Source organism: Patella vulgata, chromosome 2, assembly GCF_932274485.2.
Source record: "Patella vulgata chromosome 2, xgPatVulg1.2, whole genome shotgun sequence".
Taxonomy (NCBI): Eukaryota; Metazoa; Mollusca; class Gastropoda; family Patellidae; genus Patella; species Patella vulgata.
The window spans coordinates 80,852,671-80,878,552 of record NC_065880.2 but is presented as its reverse complement, the minus strand read 5'-3'; the positions used below and the strand labels follow the sequence as shown (position 1 = coordinate 80,878,552).

The 25,882-nt window shown below is 36.2% G+C and overlaps 1 protein-coding gene across 1 annotated transcript; it reads left to right on the top strand.

Moving 5' to 3' along the window:
* Positions 1-3: 3 nt before the first annotated feature.
* LOC126812007 (DNA-directed RNA polymerase III subunit RPC5) lies at positions 4-21,183 on the top strand. The gene is made up of 18 exons (XM_056099152.1): positions 4-54; positions 1,217-1,267; positions 1,724-1,801; positions 2,615-2,733; positions 3,568-3,650; positions 4,189-4,302; positions 6,165-6,328; positions 7,333-7,457; positions 8,204-8,295; positions 9,458-9,578; positions 9,967-10,048; positions 10,780-10,839; positions 11,299-11,402; positions 12,890-12,993; positions 14,166-14,638; positions 15,577-15,642; positions 19,329-19,454; positions 20,001-21,183. Exons 1-18 carry the CDS (start codon positions 22-24, stop codon positions 20,061-20,063), a joined length of 2,058 nt encoding a protein of 685 aa, XP_055955127.1. The 5' UTR covers positions 4-21; the 3' UTR covers positions 20,064-21,183.
* The last annotated feature ends 4,699 nt before the right edge of the window (positions 21,184-25,882 follow it).

Genomic DNA, 25,882 nt, shown 5'->3' with positions numbered 1-25,882 from the left:
ATCATAAAAAGCGTGTTAATCATGGCGGACGACGACGATCCAGTGGTGCAAGAGGTTTTATGTTTTGTTCTCGTCAAGAAAATAAGCTGTTGCTTTTCATGATTGAAATATTTGATGAAACCTCTGACCTGTCTGTTTTTCTATTTATAATAATAAAAAACAAAGATTACACAGACGAACCACAATCTTTTATTTTTAATTCATGTTATAAGAAAAATTAGAAAGTCGTTTTGCACTTTTTTGTAGTTGCAGCTTACACAGGCAGATCAATGGGTTTTGGACACAACCATTCTGACTCGGAAGAACAAACAACTTTCATTTCGTATAAGCAAACAGAAACAAACAAAATGAAGAAAAAACACATTGTCCCTCAAAATTGTGTTGTCAATATCATTTGATATTTCCATTTATTTCATCATAAAAAAAATAAATCTAAAATGTAATAGCTAAAATCTAATTCTAATACTTACTTATAATTAGTAATGGTTGTGAGACAAAAATTAATTTAAGATACAAACATTTTTGCATAGAATCAATATTTCCCTGATAGCTGTGCTATCAATCTGTTTCACAGAGAATTACGAGTCTAGTGATATATCTCTGTCAAAGATGACTGCCTTAACACGTGCTGTCACAGCACGCGGCGTCAATCATTGGCTGAATGGCGCGTGCATTGTTTACATAAGACGTTACTGCTTGGGAGAGAATGCTGCATTTTAGTCATTTTAATACCCATTTACACTAAATAGGAAATAATTTTTACCTACAAATACGTCAAACGCCTTTATTTATTTTTCCAATACATAAAAAAAATGTTTTAGAATTTAATTTGTCGCAGGAAAAAAGTTAATATTTCTGGCTCATTAAGCCGCATCGATGTCATCCTTATCAGTGATTGTAGAGGCCTAGCAAATATTCACTGCGGATCAGTGTGCTGTGCTACAACTAGTTCAGTTCTGAACGTAGGTCTCAGTGACAGTACACTCACCCTGTACATTCAGGAACCGCCCGCTTATTGAATTAAAAATTCCAACTGTCAAAATGTTCTTGAACACCTACTAGTGTCTAGACCTTGTTCTTGCCAGGCCCTCTGTCCCGAGGAACTTTGTTGGATAACACTTAAACTGGAAGTGAATCCAAGACTGGTTAGCGAGCCAGCTGCTTACGTAGGGGCCTGCAATATTTTATTAACCAAGGTCTTTCCTTTATTTTTCAGATTGATGTTTTCTTGTCAAAAAGTTTATCTGAGAATTTATATCTTCTTCAGGTATGTAGAAATAAGTATGTTATCTGAGAAGATGAAACACTAAAATTACGTAATGTCTCTCTGTGATGGGACTTCTCTGCGAGTTTGTCTTCTGGGATGGGGGGATGGCAGAATGGTTAACGCATTGCATCACAAGGTCTGTCATTTGAGTCAAAGTGGCGTGTTTTTGATGCCTGCTTGTACATGACAAGGAGTAGGGTCGCCAGTCCAACCTCATGGGTTTTTATCCAGGTTCTCCGGTTTCCTCTCCCTGCTAAAGACCCGCATGCACAAGCGAATTAATGAAATAAAAATGAAACATGTGTTAGTCCCGAAATGACCTAGTTGTGTCAAGTGGACAATAAACTCTCTCTCTCCCTCCCTCTCCCCCCTCACTCTCTCCTGGGTTTCTGGTTTTCTTGCTTCTAAGTAACAAAAGAAATGAATTGATGGTAATAATTAGTGTTTATATTTCAGTATCCTGTTCGAACGTGTAACTTACCATATGATGATGTGGAGCATCTGTCTACCAAGGTTAAAACTGAACAGAAAAAGGTAAGCAGATCAGATGATAGAAAATAAAATGATGTTTAACGTCCTATTGTTCGCCAACAACTGAGCTCACGAAGAATTCCAACTATCAAGGGATCTTTAACATGTATGCCAATATGTACAAGTGACCTCAGCTTTTCGTTCTGTACCACTGACAAGGGAAAACCGCGCACAGGAACTTTCTTAGCCACGGCCGGGATGGAACCCAAGACCTTATGGTCAGTCGTCCCCACTGAGTCATTGCCCCTCACTCAGCAGATAGGACTTTAATGAACTTTGGCATATCATAGGGACCACTGTGGTTGTATGGTTAGGATACTAGACCCACAACTAAAACGTCTCGGGTTAAAATCTTAACTTGTGGCAAGAAAACTCTACGCAGATTTCCCATGTGTCCTTCATTCAAAATGCCAATGACAGAACACTGGTTGACAGTCTGAACAATAAATTAGAGCATATAAGATCTTTCCTGTTTTCCTGTTTATTAGAAGTTTACCTTCCACTTTTCTGATTCTGAGATAAAAGTATATTTTATGTGTCGAAACATTGACCTAACTGCCATGTAAAAATAGATTTTATGTGTCAAATTGATGACCTGGTTATACTGAAAGGAATACAGCTTTAGGTATAAATAGCTTTTATGGGTCAAATAGATGACCTTGTTATGCTGAAAGCAATACATCTTTGAATATCAATCAAATTGATGACCTAGTTATACTGAAAGGAATACAGCTTTAGGTATAAATAGCTTTTTATAGGTTAAATAGATGACCTTGTTATGCAGAAAGGAATACATCTTTAGGTATTATTTTACAGGTTGAGATGGAATTGGCGATGAACACAGAAAGTTCTAATTATGCTGATAGTAAGGGTGAACAAATAGCTCTTAATGTTGATGGTTCTAACGATGGTCGAGAAGCAAAGGTTTATACAAGGTATCTATCTATAAATGGTGTTGTCATAGTTTTCTCAAGCGTAGTGGATGGTCGAGTGTATTAACATGTGCGTTTTAGATCATAAGGTCTGTCACGGAGTCAAGTGGTACAGGGCACTTGATTCTTGTTCCAGGTTCCCAAATCTAAACATAAAGTTAAATATAAACAAATTTCTACTGGTGATCTGTAAGGGCATTCAAATTCATAGTCCATAAATACAAGGGACCGACTGTGGCTCCGTGAGTAAGAAGCTGGTTCAATAACCAGGATATCCACTGTTTGATTCCGCTGTTGGCCAATAAACTTCTTTAGGATTTTTCAACATGGTTTCTCCTTGGCATGCACGTAAATAAACCCTTGTCAGTCGGAATTCAAATAAGAGTAGGCCATCATTTCCTCATAGTGTAGATTATTATTATTTGTTTACTGTATATTTCGGGAGCTGTGGTGGCTAAATGAGTAAGACGCTGACTCACTAGTCTGGAGGTCGCAGTTTCCCAGCCATTGTTGGTCTAGAAAGTTCATTGTGATTTGCCGGGTTGCTTTCCCCTTGTCAGTGGTGCAGGGCGGAAGATCTGACAAGGACAGCTGTCTAGTCGTTCGGATGTTACAAAAAAACAAGGTCTCATGTACACTTTGGGTTGCACATAGAAGATTCCTTGGCAGTTTGATTTCGATATTAGAGTAGGCTGTATTACTGCCGGTGTCCAGGCCAAATTTCCCTCAAAGCACACTGTATGGCGTATGCCCGTCTTCATTATCCCAGTCGGAGCAGAACAGTAGGACATTAAACTCCATTTCATTTCATGTATATTTCGTTCTGTGTTGTTTTAGCGATAGAATGGATAAACAAGTTCTAAGATCAACACCACAAACTAGTTGTACTAAAAGATATGCTGTTGGACTTCTCAAAGATGGTAAATATTCCTAGTTTTGATAAACCCAAGGGCCTAGTTATACTTAAACTGTTCACTCTATTGTCAAGCATGTTCCTGAAGCAACAACCACGAGCTTTAGAACATCTTGTCATTGCTAGATTAGACGGATATTCTCAAACTTTTAGAAAGGTTTTCTCCCTTTACTGCAGACATGTGAACAAAAACGCTGTCCAATCAGCGGTTGAAACCTTTTTTTTTTTTATTTATTCGCAAACCTCACAGAAAACCCCCAAAAGCAAATTTGCTAGCACAGAAAAGTAAATTAGAAAAGATTGGAGTGAAATCTAAAGTGGTCCATAGCATAATCAAAGCCGAGAAGCTGGGGTTGAAGTGGAAAACGTCCAGCAACCGAAACATATTCCTTGAGTATAACTTGTTGATTCTACTTTTTGTTATATTTTTTTTAAAACCCAGAAACCTTGACATTTTAGCATCAAACCGTTTTTTTACAAAAAAACCTGGGCATTGAAAGCGTTAATAGTAAGGGTAATAACAATAAATATATTTTTTGTTTCAGGTGAGATGCATATGACTCCATTAAGTGCCATTGTGCAGATGAAACCAGCATTTGAATATTTAGATAAAGCAGATGTCCGAGAAAAAAACAAAATTGCAGCTTTAGCCGATGGAGGTATAGTTTTTACAAGCTTTATAAATAGTGGGAACAAATATCCAATAATCAAACTTTATCGTTATGGGGCCGGTTTCACGAAAGTTTAACTAAGATAAAATCCAAATTTTAATAATTTGATTGGATAATATTAGATTGATTTTAGTGCTTAGCCAATCAAATTTGAATTTTATCTTTAGTTAAGATTTCAAGAAACAGGGCCCAGATGACCAATTATATATTTAAGTTATTTTTAATTTATTGTGGTAACAAAAGAAACATAATAGATACAAAAACAAATGATATGGACGGATATTGTTCGCACTTGCAGTTGTCCTTGTGGACAGCTGTACTTGTAGTCAGTTGTCTTTGCCAGCAGTTGTTCTTGTGGGCAGTTGTCCTGCTCGCCTCTATTAGAATTATCACAAGATGAAGTTGAAGTTTTTACAATCTTTATAATTAGTATAAATATCCATTGTTATCATTCCGATGACTAATTATATTTTTGTGCCTCAGCATTTCCCTGTTTGTTTGTAGAGTGAAAGTTCCTCAGGATTGTCTGCCGTAGTTCCCCCTTGTCAGTTGTGTCGGATGCAGGACCTGATAAAGACTCCCTAGTCATCCGGATACAACTGAAAACCAAGGTCCATGGCTCGAAATGTTCACCTGTCTACTGGTAACCGACAGGCGATTTTTTCGTCTGACAGGTAGCAAGTAAAACTACCTCCCGTGGACTAAATTTTACTTGATGTTCAGTAAATTGACCACAATACTCATGTCCATGTCACATACATTTAATTATTCGTTTCTAAATGCAAGAATTAGGCACTGAAATACCACGAAAAGACGCCATTTGCACTGTTGACATTTTGCTCTGTTGTAGGCAACAGTTACTCTCACAGTTTGGAAGTAGACAATTTCAAACAATGAATTTCACACCATCTACGCTTGTTTTCACCTGCTTGACACTAGTTTATAGCCTTATGAAGTATATCTAAATAAATTAAAACGCAGGCCCCAGGTTATCTAAAATAATGACACCACAGTAATTTAGTAAATATAGTGGTAGCTGGAATGGAAATGCACATGGCTCGTTGCCTCGTGTATTTAATCATTTAAAAAGTTTAAAATAATTTCCATAAATAAAGGCTATGAATAATTTACAAAATTAAATAATTAGATCGGAAAAGTATTTCATATATAAATATAATTTGTAGAGTAGATATAGACAGGATATGTGAGAAAGGAATTCCAGAGGGCGTTAGTTGTCCTCTGCACAGGTGTGATTCGTGTTTTGATAATCAATGTATTACAGATATTTTAAAATCTGAATTCTACACCTCAACAGCGAAGTATTCCATTTATTACGCAAGTTTGGTACCATGATATGATACTTGGAGGAATTTGTGTGGATACTGATGATAGATTTGTACGAATCTCTGAGTCGTTGAGTCGCTGAGCCAAAGCAGATTCGCCGACTTTCAAGAACTTTTAGGCATTCCGATGTCGAAGAAATAAAAAGGTTTCATATTACGATATTTATATGGAGCCTTTTTTTTAAACATTTCGAGGCCTAAAGGTCCCATGTACACATTGGCGTGCACGTAAAGAAATGCTGATAGTTGGAATTCAAAATAAGATTAGGTCATAGCACCGCTGTCCGGGCAAAATTCCCTCATAAAACACTGTATAGGAAATGCCCGTCTTCATTAGCCCTGTTTATGCAGAAAAGTAGGACGTTAAACCCCATTTCATTTCATTTTGTTTTCTCGCCTCTTTTAGAATTCCAACAAGGTGAAGCCGGAAATTTTTACAATCTTCAAAATTAGTATAAATATCCATTATTATCGTTCTCATGACGAATTATTTTCATTTATTTTTAGAATCATCACAAGATGAAGCTGAAGATGACGCAAAGCCTGTAACCGTTAAATTTGCCCGTCCTGAAAACGACATTACGAAAGCACGACGTCTAGCCTCCTATAAATATCTGAATTCTCATCGAGAGAAAGAAAGATGGATACCAGTTCAATATCATAATAAATATGTAGGTTTTAGTACAAATATATTTGCCCCTTGCCTTTCAAAGATTGAGCCCAGTTGGAGCTGACGTGCAATAAAACAACATTTCATTTCATTTTCAAAGATTGGTTCGATCCTGGTGTTGGCCTTGATATTTCCTCAGGATATCCCGGCGTGGTTTCCCATTTTTAGTAGTGTATGATGGAGGACCCGACGTCTAGTCATTTGGATGGAATAAAAAAAAATCGAGGTTGCTTGTACACATTGGCATGTACATGAAGGACCCTTAAAAATTGAAGTAGCACCAACGTCCTGGCAAAATTTCACTTGTATCACGCTGAAGAATGTATGGCCAGCTTCATTGCCCAGTTGTAGTAGAGGAGTAGGATGTAAATCATTCTCGGTATCACCAGTGGTATCGTTCCGATCTACTCCACGAAACCTCTAGGTCCATTCACAGGATTTTCATTAATTTAAATTATCTCCCCTTGATCGTAGCTTGATTCTACGAACTAATCAAAAAACAGTTTACATACCTGTCTTAGCGTCATTGTTTACTTTCACCATAATAATCTTAGTTGCAATAAAATGCAAGTTACTTCCCTTTGTCCACTCGATTGGTCGATAAGATATCAGAAGTATTAAGGACAAATAATTTGACTGTGTCTCCCCCGTGGATGGACCCCCAGAGGTTAGTGGAGTAGAACGGAACAATACCACTGGGGGATACCGAGAATGGATGTTAAACCCCATTTCATTTTATTCATGTGAATGTTAAGCCTATACCACATGTTAATCCCTATTTCATTTTAGTCAAGTGGATGCCACATTTATCTTTCTGTTGGGAGAGGGTGGATGACCGAATGGTTAGCATGTGCGCACAGTATCATAAGGTCTGTCATTGAGTTAACTGGCGTGCTTTCGATTCCTTGGTTGTACATGTATGTTAAACCCCATTTCTCTCTCTCTCTCTCTCTCTCTCACTCACTCTCTGAAAAGTAAAATGTTCCGTTATTTTTATTTTTTCAGGCTGATAGATCAGCGTCTGAGAGATTATCATTAATAGCCAGTAAAAACGACGACATCTCAGAATTTCATCTTCACGGTCGCGAGTATCTACATACATTGGTTCCGAGTGAAAAATCTGAAGAAAAGTAAGCAGGAATATTTTAATGGAAATAAATGTACCTTGGTTATATTTTCCATGGGGGGGGGGGTTGGATGTCATTGAGTCAACTGGCGTGGTTTTGAATCCCCGGTTGTACGTGACAAGGAGTAGGGTCGCCTGCCCAACCTTGTGGGTTTTCTCCGGGTCCTCCGGTTTCCTCCCACTGCTAAAGACCCCCTATGCGCAAGCGAATTATTGAAATAAAATTAAACCATATGTTAGTCCCGAAATGACCTAGTTTGTGTCGAGTGGACGTTAAACCCCATTTCTCTCTCTCTCTCTATTTTCCATGGTCGCATGTGCAATGGGAGGAATGATCTAATGTCTGTCGAATCTCGTAGGTTTTCTCTGGGTATCCGGTTTCCTCCCACTGCTAAATTATACTCAAAATGACCTAGTTTGTGTTGACCTAGTTTGTGTTGAGTGAACGTTAAACTCCATTTCTCTCTCTTATATGCAATATTCTGGTTTTACTGTTTAGGAGCAGAACAGTAGGACGTTAAACCCCATTTTTTATTTCTGGTTTTACTAGTAGCGAGGATCTGAAAAATCGATTGGAGTCTGGAATTTAGGTCAAAATAATAGCATTTGATCTTTTGTAATTTTGTTTACTGATGAAAGAAACTGTATGGTTAAGAGAAATCAAATGAAATTACACTTTTATTATTCACCCAAATGAAAGAGGTCTGCCAGTTATGGAATATCCAAATTTTGTTTATTTTGTATTTTCAGTGCCAGACCTGAGATGCCTAGTAATGTTTTATCATTGAGTCATCTTCGTACATTACCATTACCGGATCAAATTAAATCTTTATTAATTAACGGTAAGTTGTAAATCATCACCATTACTGGATCAGATTAAATCTTTATTTATTAACAGTAAGTTTTAAATTATTACCTGATTGGTAGTTGGAATTTGCCGAAGAAACGTCAGAAATGCCACTGTCTGGTAGGGCTGTACGATATTCTTGATATAGTCATTTATAGCGATATGGTATTTTCAGACCCAACTACGATATCATGTGTCCAAAAATCGTTGATATAGTGGTTTATCGAATATCGCCAAAAACATCAAATATCGAAAAAAAATATCATGAAAATAGATAATAAATACACTATACAGCAGTGGAAATTAGCCGACGGCAATAAACTATAATAAAACTAATGTTTTGAGAATCGTTAAATGTTGAAAACACTTGCGCAGTGTCCGCAGCCGTTTTTCACTACATCGTGTATGCGTTACTTTTACTTTGTTTTTAGTCCACAATAAATTGTCAGTTGTTACTACATGTAAAGCTTAGCCCTACTAAACGCCTGAAATTTTCCACTACCGCAGCTAATTACCAGGCTATAAATAGGTTGTCATATTTTTAAAAAATGAATATTTTTAGAAAACGCTACAAAACTTAATTTCTGAAAGCAAGAATAAAACGATCTATAAATAGATTACTGTCACTGTTAGGCCACAAATACCGCAGCCAATCGAATGCTTGAATGGAAGATAGTCCAGATCATTTAGTATTTGTTAAACTGTTTGAACTTAAATACAAGACTTGAAGACTGCACCTACGTACTTCCGCTGCAGGTGATATTTGAGAATTTTCTTACACAAGGTCACAAGCAGACACTTTTTAAACATCAGCGGTTGTATTTAATTTTTATCCAAAAAGGATGTTGTTTTGTTCATTTTAATAAATCTATATTATAAAAAAAGCAAAGTTTAAAGTGTATGAATAAAGCAATTCTTACCCACAATTCTTACTCACACTGTAGTCAGCTTTAATGCATTTATATTTAATTTATTTAATAGGAAAGTGACATTATTATTAAATATCGCAATATTTAACTATATCGTTGAAAAAAATGCCAATATCGATATCGTCCCTTTTTGCAATATAGTACAGCCCTACTGTCTGGACAAAAACACCATTTCATTTCATTTTGAATGCACCTTGGTTAAAGATGTTATATGTTTTATATTTATAGTAAAGGTGATTCGATTTAATCAGTTATTATCACTGTTAGATCCTGGCACTGATGCTGTAGCTGTATTAAGATCGTTACAACATTACGCTCTATTAGTACAAGGTTGTTGGATAGTCAAAAGGTAACTCCCATTTATTTCTTTAGTGAGACCATAGAATAAACTTTCGAGGAATAATTTGTTTTTTCTCCTGTCCAGATAGACTAATGCTCTACTCAGTGTCTGTCAGTGCTCCACTCCACATGGGCAATGCTTCACTACATATGGCTAAAACTGCCACTCCATATCAACCAATGGACACACATCATATCAACCAATCGACTCACTCCATATCAACCAATCGACTCACTCCATATCAACCAATCGACTCAACCAATAAACCTACTCCATATCAACCAGTGAACCCACTACATATCAACAAGTGGTCCCACTCTATATCAACCAATGAACCCACTCCATATCAGCCAGTGTTGTAATCTCTGGTTTTGAACCATGTATTGTTTCATTTCAGTGAGATATTATATCCTAAAGATGCTTGTAGTCCAGAAAGTGGTGTTTCCTCAGAATATCTGTGTCGAGGTCGAGATTTTATTGTAAGTAACTCTATTACATTGACTGGAAATCACAATTGTTAGTGATTGGTTGAGAGGGGGGAAAGATGTAAATGAGTTAAGAGAAATATTGAAACTGTGATATCAATTTTATCCTTAGGGTCTGTAGCTGAGTAAGACGCTGGCTCGATAGCCTGGAGGTCGCAGGATCAATCCTGGTGTTGGCCGAAAAAGTTCCTCAGAATTTTCAGGCGTGGTTTCCCCTTTTCAGTTGTGCGGGACAGAGAGCCTGACAAGGACAGCTGTCTAGTCATTCGGATAGGATGAAAAACCGAGGTCCCGTGTCACATTGACATGCCCGTAAAAGAACCCATGGCAGTTGAGATTAGATATAAAAGTAGGCTGTAGCGATGCTGTCCGGGCAAAATTTCCCTCATAGCACAATGTATGGCGTATGCCCGTCTTCATTACCCCAGTCAGAGCAGAACAGTAGGACGTTAAACCCCATCTCATTTCATTATACAATCTTTCAAGGATACTCAATGTTGTGAAAATTTCAATTCATCATATCTTTGTAAATAATTTTGTACTGATATTTCTTTTAGAGATTCAACTGCCACAATAGTTTGCAAATCTGTACATGACGATTTGCGGGTTTAAGTTTTGATGTGGACGTTTCAATTTGTGTTGTAAATTTTATAGTCCATCCAAAAAATTATTTTATTGATTTTGTTAGAAATAAGATTAAAGAATAATTTCTATGTTTATTTTAGATGTGGAAGTTCACCCATTCAAGATATGTGATAAGAAAAGATATATCTTCAGTTATAAAGGTAAAGATATTAATATGTAATGTCTGGGCCGGGAACTGGTCGTCCAGCGCTACTCAGCTTGTTCTAAAAGCCTAAAGAGAAGCCGCAAAGCAAAGAATTATCTTTGCATACCTTCGCACGCTTCAAACCCTAGCTTTATGGCGAACTTTGAGAACTCGCACCGTCTTCGTAGATCAATTGAATCTTTGATCCAGTTGTTAAAAATATGAATATGGCAAACTTGAAATTGTAAAATGTACATAGCTTCTTTTGTTCTTTTTATTGATATATTATTCAGATTGATTTTATCCTAATTTGGTTATATAGTCTTTTTGTATATATTTTCTGCAATATAGGAGAGAGGTAATATAGGCCTAGTCTGTTCCTCAATCCTTTTCTGAGAATAAAATATTGTTTATAAAAAAAGTTAAACATTGTTGTTGAGTGTGCATATATATACATATATATGAAATGTTTCAGTTACCAGCTGAAGATGTAAAAGTTTTATTAGAACAGATGTCAAGCGTTAAAGCTAATAAAGGCTGGGAATTTCTCTTTGAATATGACACAGAATTCTGTGATAAGTAAGTACTTTTAACCTTGATTAAAGCCCCTGATTGTCATTTCAGGGATTATGAATCCTTTCCAAACTACATGTATTTTTCAAAATAGCTGACATGTTCGCCTCCCGCTTCTGTTTCTTGTCAAAATCGGTCAAGAACTCTAGTCTGCCTTTCTCCGAAGTTGTAGTTTTCCTTTTTAAATCTGCAGTCTTGGTTATTAACAAGTCTTGTGTACCTATAAATCTCTTGCAGCTCCTCTTTTTATATATGCCCACATTGAAATGTGGTCGTATATTGTCGTATATTGCTTGCAGGGACTGTACAATATAGAAATGTTTATATTTTCGTAAAATTTCGTCATTTCTCATAAAATTATCATAAAATGGAAAATGTCACTATTTCTCATAATAATATCAGAACTAGAAGCCAAATTGGTTGTGGAGGGTTGGATGGTCGAATGGTTAGCACATGCACGCTGCATCATATGGCCTGTCATTGAGTCAACTGGCATTGTTTCGAATTCCCGGTTGTACGTGGAGCCACGGTGGCTAGTTGGTTAAGACGCTGGCTCGCTAGCCAGGAGGTCGGGTGTTCGATCCCTGCATTGGCCGAGGAAATTCATCTGGATTTTCCAACATGGTTTCCTCTTGTCAGTGGTGCAGAACGGAGGGCCTGACAAGGACAGCTGTCTAGTCCTTCGGATAATATGAAAAAATGAGGTCCCGTGTATACATTGGAATGCAAGTAAAAGATCCCTTGGCAGTTGGAATTCGATATAAGAGTAGACGATAGTGCCGCTGCCCTGGCAAAAATTCCCTCATAGCACACTGTATGCCCGTCTTCATTAGCCCAGTATAGGAGCAGAACAGTAGGACGTTAAACCCCATTTCATTTTCATTTCATTTCCGGTTGTACGTGTCAAGGAGTAGGGTTGCCTGTCCAACCTCGTCGGTTTTCTCCGGGTCCTCCGGTTACCTCCCACTGCTAAAGACCCCTAGGCGCAAGCGAATTATTGAAATAAAATTAAACCCCATTTCTCTCTCTCTCTCTCTCTCCCAAATGGGTTGTTACTGGTAATCAGATTTTAGTGTGTATAAATGTTTTCATATGCGACCCAGATGGTTTAGCTGCTGTATGTTTGGTTCCTTGGAAACCTATCTTTAACCCATTTAACCCTGAGCCAATTAAAAGATTAGCTACCCTACCCCTAAGCTAATTAAATCAGCAGGGCCCATTTCCTAAGCCAATTAGTGGATTATTGTTAATCCTAATACCCTCTACAAAATTGCAAATAACTAAAAAAATATTTTCTATACATAGAAATACTCTGTTACAAAAATGTACAGATTGTCGTGTTCTTTCCAATGATATAAAATTCAATTTTACAAAGATCCCTGCGCGCTAGCGAATTACTGAAATGTTTTGTAATGACCTAGTTTGTGTGGAGTGGATGTTAAGCCTATCTCTCTCTCTCTTTACATCATGTGGTGCTATCCTTGATTTTGTAGATATAATGAAATTGTTGAGAGACAGAAAATGTTATGGGATGCCAGATATCAAACCTTGTCTAAAGTTTTTAAAATACCTAAAGATGCTGATAAAAAAGCAAAAGGTAGGTAGATCTCCTATTATTGTTTGATCTTATGGGGCCATGGTAGATCTAATTTTATTGTTCTATCGGGTGACAGTCAAGTCATCCACAAGCAAAGTCGTCCACACCCGTTGGTGTAGTCATCCACAAGGAATTGGTGATGTCGTCCACAACTAATACTAAGACTTGTACACAATTTAATTGTATGGAAGAAATAGCTATAATATAGTACTCGTTGACTGTTTTGTTATTTGATTTTAGATCGAATCACCAATGTTTTTGTAATAAATTCAGTTGTATTGTTTGTTAATTGTATGGAAGAAATAACTTTTGCTCCTTGATTGTTTTGATGTTAGATCGGCATTGATTTTAGTTAGGGGGTTTTATTAGTTCATTTGCAATCTGATTAAAATATAGATCTATATTTCGTTTCGTTTTTTATACTTTCGATGGCCTACACTACATGTAGATCTAACAAGTTATAGTGGGAGTTCACGTTCTATGACGTCAGGTACCAAGCAAGCGACATTTGACCCGATTACGTCAGTCATTCGATTAACCAATTAGCGACCACCATGTATTTTTTATCTACTTTTGCTTTGTTTTGATTTCTATTGCCGCTAATGTCTACCCACAGTTCCGCGCAAAAAAGGTCAAACGCTCGATTCAACAGACCATTTGATTGGCTGACCCCTCATTTCAAGCAGAACACAAGTTAAATAACAACTCTTCCAGATCCAAGTGTAGTAAAGACAAGTGAAATCGAAATTTTAAACTATAAAAACGAAACGAAATTGGATCTGTGTTTTAATCAGATTGGTTCATTTGTAATGAATTATCCTTGTAGTGTTTGTGGGATAACAATAGATCTATCATTGTTCTATCTTTGTTCTATCTTGTGGTGTGTTGAGAGGGTTAAAACACCTTTCGATTCCTTTTATTTCATTTATACTTATTTCACAAACTGCCGATATTATTTATTTGCTATGGCAGCGACTTGCTTCTTTTTAACTTTGAAACCATTAAAAAAAAATTGATTATCTCCATTAGGTGTTGAATCGTCATGATTTAAACTTCTGCATGTTCCTCTTCGGCCATTTCACAAACTGTCAATATTATTTATCTGCTATGGCAGCCACTTGCTTCTTCCTAATTTTGAAACGATTAAAAAAAAATTTGATTATCTCCCTTAGGTGCTGAATCAACATTAATAACCCAAGCTACCTCCGATAAACCAAAGCGTAAAAAGTCATCTTCATCTAGAAAAAGGACCTCCAGTGGACGTTCTGCATCGGACGTTAGTGATATGGAGACGGACACTCGACATAATTCGGAAAGTGACACCACCGAAACTGCAAATAACTGTGAACCAATGGAAATTACAGAAAATAATCATGTGACTACAAATTCAAATAGTCCAATCAAAATAAAGGATACAAAATGTGATAATGGTTTAACCAGTGAAAAACAGTTAACTTTAGAATTAATATCGTTTGTTAGAGATTTGTTGAATACGAAAAAAGTTTTTACTATTAGTGAATTACGAAAACGTTTTGATATAAAATTATCAGAGTGTTCACCGGGACATGTTCTATTCTCTGGTGTGACGGAACAAACTTTAACGGATACTATTATAACATCCGGGGGAATACAGCTCAATAATCAGGTAGGTCGCCATATTATTCAAGTGATTGGCCCGATGGTGGCCAAATCGTTTAACATGTGCACCTTAGACCATAAGGTCTGTCATTGAGTCAAGTGGTGTGGTTTCGAGCCCACACTTGTACATTACAATGAGTAAGGTCATTTAAGGGCAGCTGTGACTCGGTAAGACGCTGGCTCGCTGACCAGGAGGTTTCGAGTTCGCTCATGGTTTTGGCTGACTAAGAAAATATGTTTATTCCAGCGAGATTACAACGAATAAGGTCACATATCAAGTCATGTGGGCTTACTCTGGGTCCTGCGGTTTCCTCTTACTGCTGAAATCTCATACTTGCAACCTCATTATTATATAAGAGAGAAGTATATCCATATATTCCTTGCAGGTGGGTACATGTATCTAGGAATTTGGGAGATGTTCTAATCCCAAATTATTAAATCAAAGCTGGTTGAGTTGGGGGCTCAGATTCTTTCGGAAAAATATATTATTAATGACTGCTTCTCGGTGTATTCTGTGTTCTACCAGGGGATTATATTCAATGAAGATTTAAATTTAACTAACAACGTCCTAGATTTTGGATTCATCTAACTGGGTCTACATTCTGATTTTACGATTTTGGTAATAAGTAAAGAGTAAACAACTCTATCTTTGACCTTTGTCAGTATAGAATTTGGGCGTAAAATAATTTGGGCCCCCATACGTTTTCCGGAACCAAATTGATCCTTGATACTCCCCGCCATGTGTTGTGTTGTGAATATTTAACCGTACTTCTGGATGTCATTTAGGTGCAGCTGTGACATAGTAAGACGCTGGCTAGCTGACCAGGAGAATTTGGGTTCACTCCTGGTTTGGGCTGACCAAGAAAGTTTGGTCTTTCCGGCGTGAATTTCCTCTTGTCAGTGGTGCATTTCATTTAAAGATTTTATTATTATATTTTCTTTTAGTGGCCACCTAAATCTAAATCTGAAGTGATATTTGCTCAAGTTAGAGCTGGTGATATATTTGATGAGGTAAGTTCTTCCTCTGTTTCTGGGGGGTTGGATGGCCGAATGGTTAGCTCGTGCGCGCTGTATAATAAGATCTTACATTGAGTCAACTGGCGTGGTTTCAATTCCCTGGTCGCCTGTCCAACCTCGTGGGTTTTCTCCGGTTTCCTTCCACTACCTACGCGCAAGCGAATTATTAAAATAAAAGTTGAACCATATGTTAGTCCCAAAATTACCTAGTTTGTGTCGAGTGGATGTTAAGTAGTGGGGTTTCGATTCCCCGCTTGTATGTTACAAGGGGTAGGGTCCTCTGGTTTCCTCCCACTGCTAATATATAAAGACCCCTATGTGCAAGCAAATTATTGAAATAAAATTGAATCATATGTTAAACTCCATTCCTATCTCTCTTTTGATAAATGACTGTTTTCTACATGTACCTTCATAAACATGTTTATAAGATGTAGAAACTAACAGATCAATACCAGCTGTTGTACAAACAACAATAAAATATTGATTTAATTCATTGAACAGGCGTAGAATTTATTTAGCGATAACTTATAAATGTTTCACTTCTAATAAATATACCACATTTAAATATTACACACCTAATAAATATATCACAGTTAAATATTGCACATCTAATTATATACATGTATATATCATAGTTAATATAACACATTTAATAAATATACCACAGTTAAATATTACACATGTAATATATATATATGTAAATATAACACATCTAATAAACATACTGCAGTTAAATATTACACATGTAATACATACGTGTATATATCACAGTTAAATATAATACATCCAATAAATATATTGCAGTTAAATATTACACATCTAATGATATACCACAGTTAAATATTACACATCTTATAAATATACCACAGTTAAGTATTGCACATCTAATAAATATACCACAGTTAAATATTACACATCTAATAAATATACTGCAGTTAAATATTACACATCTAATACATATACGACAGCTGAATATTACACATCTAATAAATATACCACAGTTAAATATTACACATCTAATAAATACACCACAGTTAAATATTACACATCTAATAAATATACTACAGTTAAATTTTACACATCTAATAAATATACCACAGTTAAATATTACACATTTAATAAATATACCGAGGGGGGCAGGGGCAGAATAGTTAACTAGTGCGTATTGCACCATAATGTCTGTCATTGAGTCGAGTGGCTTAGTTTTGATTCCCAGCTTGTACGTGACAAGGAGTAGGGTCGCCTGTCCAACCTTGTAGGATTTCTCTGGGACCTCCAGTTTCCTCCCACTGCTATAAAGACCCCTACACGCAAGTGAATTATTAAAATAGAATTGAACCATGTATTAGTCTCGAAATGACCTAGTTTGTGTCGAGTAGACCTTAAACCCCATCTCTATGGGGGTTGGATGGCCGAATGGTTAGCATGTGCGTGCTGTATCAAAAAGCCTGTCATTGAGTCAACTGGGGTGGTTTCGAATCCCCAGTTGTACTTGACAAGGAGTAGGGTCGCCTGTCCAACCTCGTGGGTTTTCTCCGGTTTCCTCCCACTGCTAAAGAACCCTACGCGCATGCGAATTATAGAAAAAAATTTAAACCATATGTTAGTCCTGAAATGACCTAGTTTGTGTCGAGTGGACTTAAACCCCATTTGAAGATCATCTGCCATTGATATTTTGCCATCTGTTGAAAATCAAATAGTAAAATAATCAATATGATACATAATCAGTGTGAAATAAGCCATGAAAAATTAGATATTGTCTGAACAATGTACGATCAGTATCAGTGACTTTATGGAATTTTTTTATTCATTATTTGATTGATTGAGCTTTCTTAAACATTATTTGTTGTTCATTCCAGTGTGTTGAATAATAACTATCTAAATTCTGAACATTCTTAACTTGACATATATATGAAGATTGATTTTTATTTATTAACAAAGTAATCTATTACAGAACTAACACAGTTATATGGGAAAACAATCACTGGTTTATTATACACAAACACGACGTTTCGATAAGTATCATTGTACTTGATAACGATAAGACTAAGAGGATACTTATCGAAACGTTGTGCTTGTGTATAATAAACCAGTGATTGTTTTCCCATATAACTGTGTTAGTTCTGGTATGTCTCCAATTGCTAAATGCCACTAATTAAAGGATTATAATCTATTACAATAACTTATAATTAATATTCTTTACTGATCAATATGTGTTTTATTCATAGATTTTAATTAAATTAAATACCTACTGACAGTCATAAAGATAGTTTATAATGAAAATTGCATATTATGAAATTTTAATTACCAACATATACATGTACCACTTTGTTTAGGAGAGGGGTGGGGGTGGGAGTTGTTCCCTTACCTTGTTTTGGTGGAGGAACAATGTTCTTTTATTTTGTGTTTGAGAATGGGAATGTTGTTTGGTTACTATGTTTGCGAGGGGAAAGAGAGAACAGCGTTCCCCCACTATTTTAAATAAATCTAAATTTAATTTGTTTAGTTTCCACCCAAAATGATCCTTTAACTGTTTCAGTTCTTTTGCTTCAGCTGAGGTTATGCAAACCTATAAAATTGAATGGTCAGCTTTAAACTGGACACAAGTACAAATCAGATGATTTTCAGTGATTTTAAACAAGTTTACGATATTTTAAACAAGGATTTGATATTTAATGAATGTTATTTTTAAAGATTAAATGATACTCAGGTTACAATAATAGATAATCATGGACTATAAATAATATCAAGTAAAATACAACAAAAGGTTTTAAAATATATACACATTTGCTATCCAAAGTAGCTGGGGGGTTGGATGGTCGAATGGTAAGCATGCGCGCGCTGTATCATACGGTCTGTCATTGAGTCATCTGGCGTGATTTCGATTCCCCGGTTGTACGTGACAAGGAGTAGGGTCGCCTGTCCAACCTTGTGGGTTTTCTCCGGGTCCTCCGGTTTCCTCCCACTGCTAAAGACCCCTACGCGCAAGCGAATTATTCAAATAAAATTGAATCATGTGTTAGTCCCCAAATGACCTAGTGGACGTTAAACCTCATTTCTCTCTCTCTCTGTTTCTTCTATGGTAATTGCATTCTGCACACAGAGATCCATCTACTTTATTCCTCGAGAATAGATCTCTGCCCTAAATTTCCGCCATATCCAAAAATGAGTATACTGTTTTGTAATGTGTTTCTACTCCGCTTCACATCTGTCTTACACATAAAGACTAAATAAACTTCTTTCAATTTCATTAAATGGGAGCAAAATAAATACTCAACAAAATTCTCGAAGTATACTCAGTGTTTTCGACTAAAACCATCGATTTATTACTTAAAATGTCCCTCAACTAGCTTAGTGTCTGTTCTCAGACAGAGCTAACTGTAGACAGACAGCCTAAGTTTAGTATGTGGTAATTGAACATACATGTATTAAAACAAGGTACAATTTTATGGATGCACAATTACTGTGGTTAATACTTTGCGACATTTCGACGAGGATCATTTGCTTAGCATTAACCTCAGTAATTGTTTATCCATAAAAATTGTACCTTGTATTAGCTATATGTATACCCTGCATTGTCACCTCTTTTTTATTATAGAGGGATGTTAAACCCCATTTCATTTCAATTTTAGCCTGACACCACTGCCAACACTGATGATTTTTAATATTTTATTTTTCAGATGCGGCCACATTTATTAGATTTATTTAATTCATCATTTAGAGTAAAAATATCTACAGTTAAAACTCATCTACAGGAGAATATCGAAGATGAGATAACAGAAACTACCTGTAAAAAATTATTAAAGGTTTGGTCATTCTCTAACTTTATTTAAAATATAACAATGGATTATTAACGGTCAAAAATGGGTCATTGCAGTTGAATAGAATTAATGACTTAGCATATTCAAATAATGACTTTTAGGATATTCAAATAATGACTTTTACGATATTCAAATAATGACTTACAATATTCAAATAATGACTTACAATATTCAAATAATGACTTTTAGAATATCCAAATAAAGACTTTTAGAATATCCAAATAATGACTTAGAATATCCAATGAATGACTTTTAGAACATTCAATTAATGACTTATAGAATATCCAATTATTCAATTGAAGAGTTTTACTTTTAGAATATTCTAATAATGACTTTGCATATTTAAATAATGGCTTGGATTATTCGAAAAATAAAATCGGCAACAGAGATTTTGACAATATTAAAACAAGTACATGTACTTGCGTGACTGTGACAATTATTTATTACATGCGGAACTACAAACCCGTTGGTGTGTGTATGTTTTGATGCCTAGCAAACATATTGATGGTATGTTTTTGTTGTGTTTTGCAGGATTACTGTGTGTCACGAGGTGGATTCTGGTATTTAAAAGAAACGTTACCAACAGAATCCTGATATTCAATAACTACTATATATATACAGATGAGCTGACTGTGACAGAATCATGATATTCAATGGCTAGTATACAGATGAGCTGCCTGTGATGGTACCCGGTAACTGTACAACAACAATATATGCAACTTAAAATTACAGCATCAAATGACTATACTACAGATGAGCTGCTTGTGATGGTACCCGGTAACTGTACAACAACAATATATGCAACTTAAAATTACAGCATCAAATGACTATACTACAGATGAGCTGAATGTGAACTTAATTTTACTCGACCACAATTTATGCATCTTAAAATTACAGCATCCAAATGAAATGAAATGTGTTGCCAAATGCAATATTTCGAGTGTACCTGGTGATTGTATACAAAGTTTTTTGTCACCCTTGAGAGTTTTGATGTTATCTTGAATTTCTCAAAAACTCTGAAGGGTGACTGAGGTTCACCCGGTAGATTCTGAAAGAAGACACCCCCAGCTTCTAAAATCAATCATAAAAAAAACATTGTATACAATTTCCAGGTTCAGCCATAGTTTGCCGGACTATATGTCATGGAGTATGTTATGAGGGAAATTTTCTCTTCATCAAAATTAATCCCAAACCTTTATGTGTCGGACCTCGGTTTTTTGACTCATCCGACTGTGTCAATAATGTTCCTGCATCACTGACACGATCTCGTTAGTGAGTTCCGTCAGTTAACTTGTTACCATATATGTAAATTGTTACCATATATGTAAATCAGTGCCATATATGTAAATCAGTGCCATATATGTCAATTGTTACCATATATGTAAATAGTTACCATACATGTATATGTAAATAGTTACCATACATGTATATGTAAATAGTATCCATATATGTAAATTATTACCATCTACAGGTGGATGTAAATCATGTAAATTATTACAATATATGTAAATCACCACCATAATATGTAAATTATTACCATATACCGGTATGAAAATCACCATACATTATTACCATTTATGTAATTAACTACCACATATGTATATGTATGAGTTTGATGTGAATGGCTGTTAGTATGTTCTTACTATAATTTATGCACACTAATGACATCTATTGTAATATAATGAATGAAAATTAAAATTTATATATAAATATATTTCTGTTTTGTGTGGAGAGTTTCCTGTATAGTACCTACAGAACAATAAATATGCGACAATACGCGTTGACTGCTTGGACTACTTAGCTGCTGTGGGATTATGTTTTATTGCCTGGCAACCTGTCTTTTATTCTCAAAAGTTAATTCTTTGTAAAATAGTAGTTTTGTGTAGAGGGATAGTGGATTCAGATACTGGAAACTTGTTTCCTCTAGATTATGACCGGCATCTTAGTCTGAGAAGAAGTATGTTTAATTTCCGAACTGTTATTAAAATTGGTGTAGAAAAGTAGGTTGTTGAAGGAGCCAAGTCTTTAACTCAATTTCATCCAGTCTTTGACATTTTCAGTTGAAATCAACATTGATGTTGTTATCTTACCGTGAAAAGTTGGGTTTCTGATAACCAATATTTAAGACACAATGAAAATTTAAAAATTGGCACACAAATCATGTGCCAGAATGCTTTCAAGCACCATTGGTAATGAAGCAACTCGATCAACGAGGCTAAACATTTCCCATAAGTGAATACTACCAGTGTAGACTGGAATAACCAGGCGCCAAAGACTGCCATTCAATTTGGACTATTTGCATATTTCGCAGATCATAACTGATTAGAAATTACAAAAATGATTGAACGTAAATCAGTTTATATACATTTATATTACATTATGGACCCATTTGTGTCCATTTCTAGGTGCCAAAGAATAGCGATTCAGCTCCTTTAAACCCCTTTCCTCGTGCAATCTCGGCAAACTAATAGGCTTACCATATGATATCTGGATGCAGAAGAGTTTTGCGACAGATAACTTGACTGGATATTGAATATAATTGAATATAATAATTATTTATTTCATTATGGGACCGGATGTGGGTAGGTTTTCCCCCCAGGGCTGATAAATGTTTAGCTGGGCGTTGCTGAGCATGGTTTCTTTCGATATTTGCGCATATCGGATCGTAACTTCCTGAATTATGGCCCCTGATTGTACGAAAATTCGCGTTTTTAGCTTGTGGTCCGTCTAGAGGTCACAATTATTATCCAATTTAAAAAAAAAACGTTCTAATATATCACCGTTACACCCTAATGATGGTTGCGAATTTCGTGAAAATCGGACCAAAATTGCCGGACAAAATGGTCGCCCCTCGTACGCAAATTATATCAAGGTTGTGGACCCTCTAGAAGTCACAATTTTGATCCGGTTTTGATGAAACTTGCAATATATCTTATAACCCAAAGAACTTGGTTCCTTTCGATATTCGCGCATATCGGATTGTACCTTCCTGAATTATGGCCCTTGATTGTACGAAAAATCGCCTTTTTTTTAGCTTGTTCTCTATCAATCTCTTGCAAAATGTGGGCGTATCTTGCCTGGCAGCCGCTGGTTTTCCATCTGAAACGTACAGCACAAAAACTTAAGCAGCGCAAACTGTAAACCCCTTCATTTAACCTCTAATGTATTTTCCGTACTTACAGACCAAAAGTATTAATATAAATGGCCACAATCCAAAAAAGAAGACGATGAAACAAAAGAGATCAACCTTTTTTCTGGTCAAAGCTCAGGTCACCAAATCTGTCGACTAATCTTTCATCAAAAACAGAAAGTTTAAACAGAAGACATTAGACACCTGGATGGTATAATGTTACCTGTAGGTTTTAGATGTGTGATGACTGTTAAGATCTATCGTACTCCTCCCAATGTTTCGTTTGATTAGACCTAATCCCGCCACTCAAAGGATTTCTCGAGCCATTTGCTTCAGGAATATGAGAACTAGAGGTAAAACTTTTTATCCCGTCAAAATCATCACCTGTGGCACTTTTCCAATCTGTCTGGACTCTGGACACCCTCTTTCATATTCGGCCAAAAATGAAAAGTTGTGACTGTTGGAACTAATAATGTGCTAATCTTGGGGATATGATGGCTTCAGAATTTTTGTTTGTGAAGATCTTTTTGACAGAAATTTTGTTGAAACTGTGAAATGGAGAGCTTTTTTTCCAAAACACAATAAACGCCATATTGGGAACAGTGCCTGATCTACCTATATATATATACTGGCAGGCTGAAACCTAAGGGCCTTAAGATCTAGGTGGTCCTCCGGCCAAAATGTATAATATTTTTGACAATATACATGTACCTATACTACCTTTCTTAAACATCAATTATCATCCTCAGCTTTATTGTATTCTGTTTTTCATCTAAATCGTGCTCTGATTCGGGAAATGTGGTCGAATTCCAACTGCCAAGGGATCTTTTACGTGCACGCCAATGTGTACACGGGACCTCGGTTTTTCGTCCCATCCAAACGACTAGACAGCTGTCCTTGTCAGGCCCTCCGTCCTGCATCACTGACAAGGGGAAACCACGCCGGAAAATTTGGATGAACTTTCTCGGCCAATGCAGGGATCGAACACCCGACCTCCAGGCTAGCGAGCCAGCGCCTTAGCCACCGCGATCCCCCAATTCAAGTATAAAATAAAGAGAAAAATGGTTTAAAGTCTGTAATTAAAGATACATTATGGGAGATTAGATAAAGAGCTGGCAGTTCTCACTATAATAGTTACAAACTAGCTAATGTAGAAGGAATATGCTGAAAATTTCAGTCAAATTGATCCACTATGAACCGAGATTTTAGCGATTGGATTTTCGGCCTAGCCGCGATCATCATTACTAAAGTCGGTAGAATAAAAAAAAAACATAGTCTCGATTATCCATTTCATGATTAAATTATGAATGGAAGTCGAACAGCAAATCGAAACCTAATCCAATAAAATCACAGGCTAGCGATGCCATCGAGAGTTGATTATGGTCTGGATAAGTTAATTAATGTCTAATTAATAATTTAGATAACATTTCAGACTTAAAGAAAGATCTGCAATAGGCAGATAGAGCTGTTGCATAATGTATGTTTAAGTCAAGTTATTTCCCCAATTTTTCACAGAACTATTTACTTCCAACTTTTTTACCCCCTCTCTCTCTCTCTCTCTCGCGTTCCTATATTTTCCTATGTTATCATAGCTCTATTTATTCTTCACTTTTTTACCCCCTCGCCCTTTTTTTCAGAGCTCTGTTTATTTCCAACTTTTTTACTCCTTCTCTCTCTCGCGTTCCAAAATCCAACATTTTATTTGTTTTTCACTTTTTTCCATCAATAATATCTTCAGCTCGAGATTTACTTTCACTCTCCATAATCGACTGACACGAAAATAAAAACCCATGCCGGCATATCTTAGATTTCTGTTAAAAGTTCAATAGATTGTTGTAGAAGATTAAGACAGTCATGTTGTATTTGTTTGTAGAGATGGGGACGGGATTAACCATTGACTCACATCTATCTCATATTGAATCCGTTTGTGTAAGGACAATGGGAATATAAATAGAGGGAGTGGCTCATACTAAACGTACGCTGTCTACAATTAGCCCCAATTGATTACAGACACGAAGCTAGTTGACTGACATTTTAAGTCCCAAATCGATGATTTTAGTCGAAAACACTACGCATTAAACTATAAGACATACTTATGGAAAACTACTACTCATATAAACATTAACACATACTTATGGAAAACTACTGCAAATATAAAATACTACTAATATAATCTACGTGTATAACACATACAAGTACTTATGGAAAACTAATATAAATTGCAACATGCTTAAGGGTGAATCTTGCGTTTTGATTGGTCAATTAGACACTGTCGAATGGACAATAACACCCCTCTGTTTTAGTAATTTTGAAATGCTAAAATAGCATGTTACAATGTCGATAAACACTTCCTGTTTGGCATTAAGAGGGGTGTTATTGTCCAATAGACATGTCCTAAGATTTTACATTAGAACCCGCGTCTTGGGTCCTAATGATCTCAGAGCACAGTGTATGCCCGTCTTCATTATTCCAGTCGACATAGGAGGACATTAAACTTTATTTTATTTTATTAGAGCTTCTATTCCCTTCATTTTATCAACCCTGAAATACAGCGATCTGCTGACAGACTTTTAAAAGGAGCGTGTCCGAGGGGGATCCGTGGGGTCCAGACCTCTTCTAGCATATTTTCAGTCTCCTACATTTATAGAAATAATGCCGAACAAACAAACGTGCGAAGAATTGCTGCCGTTTTAGCCTCACTCAATTCTAATCTTATGCATGTATGCATCTAAAAGAGCAGTAATATTGTCTCAGGTCTTCTGATTATATAAAATTATCGGGTAATCCCCCAAAACTCATGCCATACTAAACTTATAGGCTGCCTGTCTACAGTTAACTCGGCTTGGGAACAGGCACTAAGCTAGTTGACCGACATTTTATGTCCTAATTCGAAGATTTTAGTCGAAAACATTATGTATATTTTTAAGAAGCATTTATTCCGCGTCCATTCAATAAAATTGAAAAGGTTTATTTGGGTTTTTTGTGTATGACAAATGTGAAATGGAGTAGACCCGCCTTACAAAACAGTGTACTAATTTTTGGATATGGCGGCCATTCAGGGCAGGGATCTATTCTCAAAGTATGAAGTAGAAGGATCTCTGTGTGCAGAATAACCTCAAGCCAGACTCGACGTTATCTCTACCCAGGACCATCCTGTGCAGAAGTACCTGGACACGCCCCTGGTTAAACATTGCTTAATGCCAGATGGACTCGATATCCACCTGGCAACAGATCAGACATTTTAATCCTTGACTAAATTTAAATCAAAATGAAGATGGTTATT

What these genes read in the sequence shown, in the direction of transcription:
- LOC126812007 (XM_056099152.1), top strand. Translation starts at nt 22, where the DNA reads ATGGCGGACGACGACGATCCAGTGGTGCAAGAG. An exon ending in TTAAAACTGAACAGAAAAAG is followed by an intron (nt 1,802 to 2,614) that starts GTAAGCAGATCA and finishes ATTATTTTACAG; the next exon opens with GTTGAGATGGAATTGGCGAT. An exon ending in ATATATCTTCAGTTATAAAG is followed by an intron (nt 10,840 to 11,298) that starts GTAAAGATATTA and finishes GAAATGTTTCAG; the next exon opens with TTACCAGCTGAAGATGTAAA.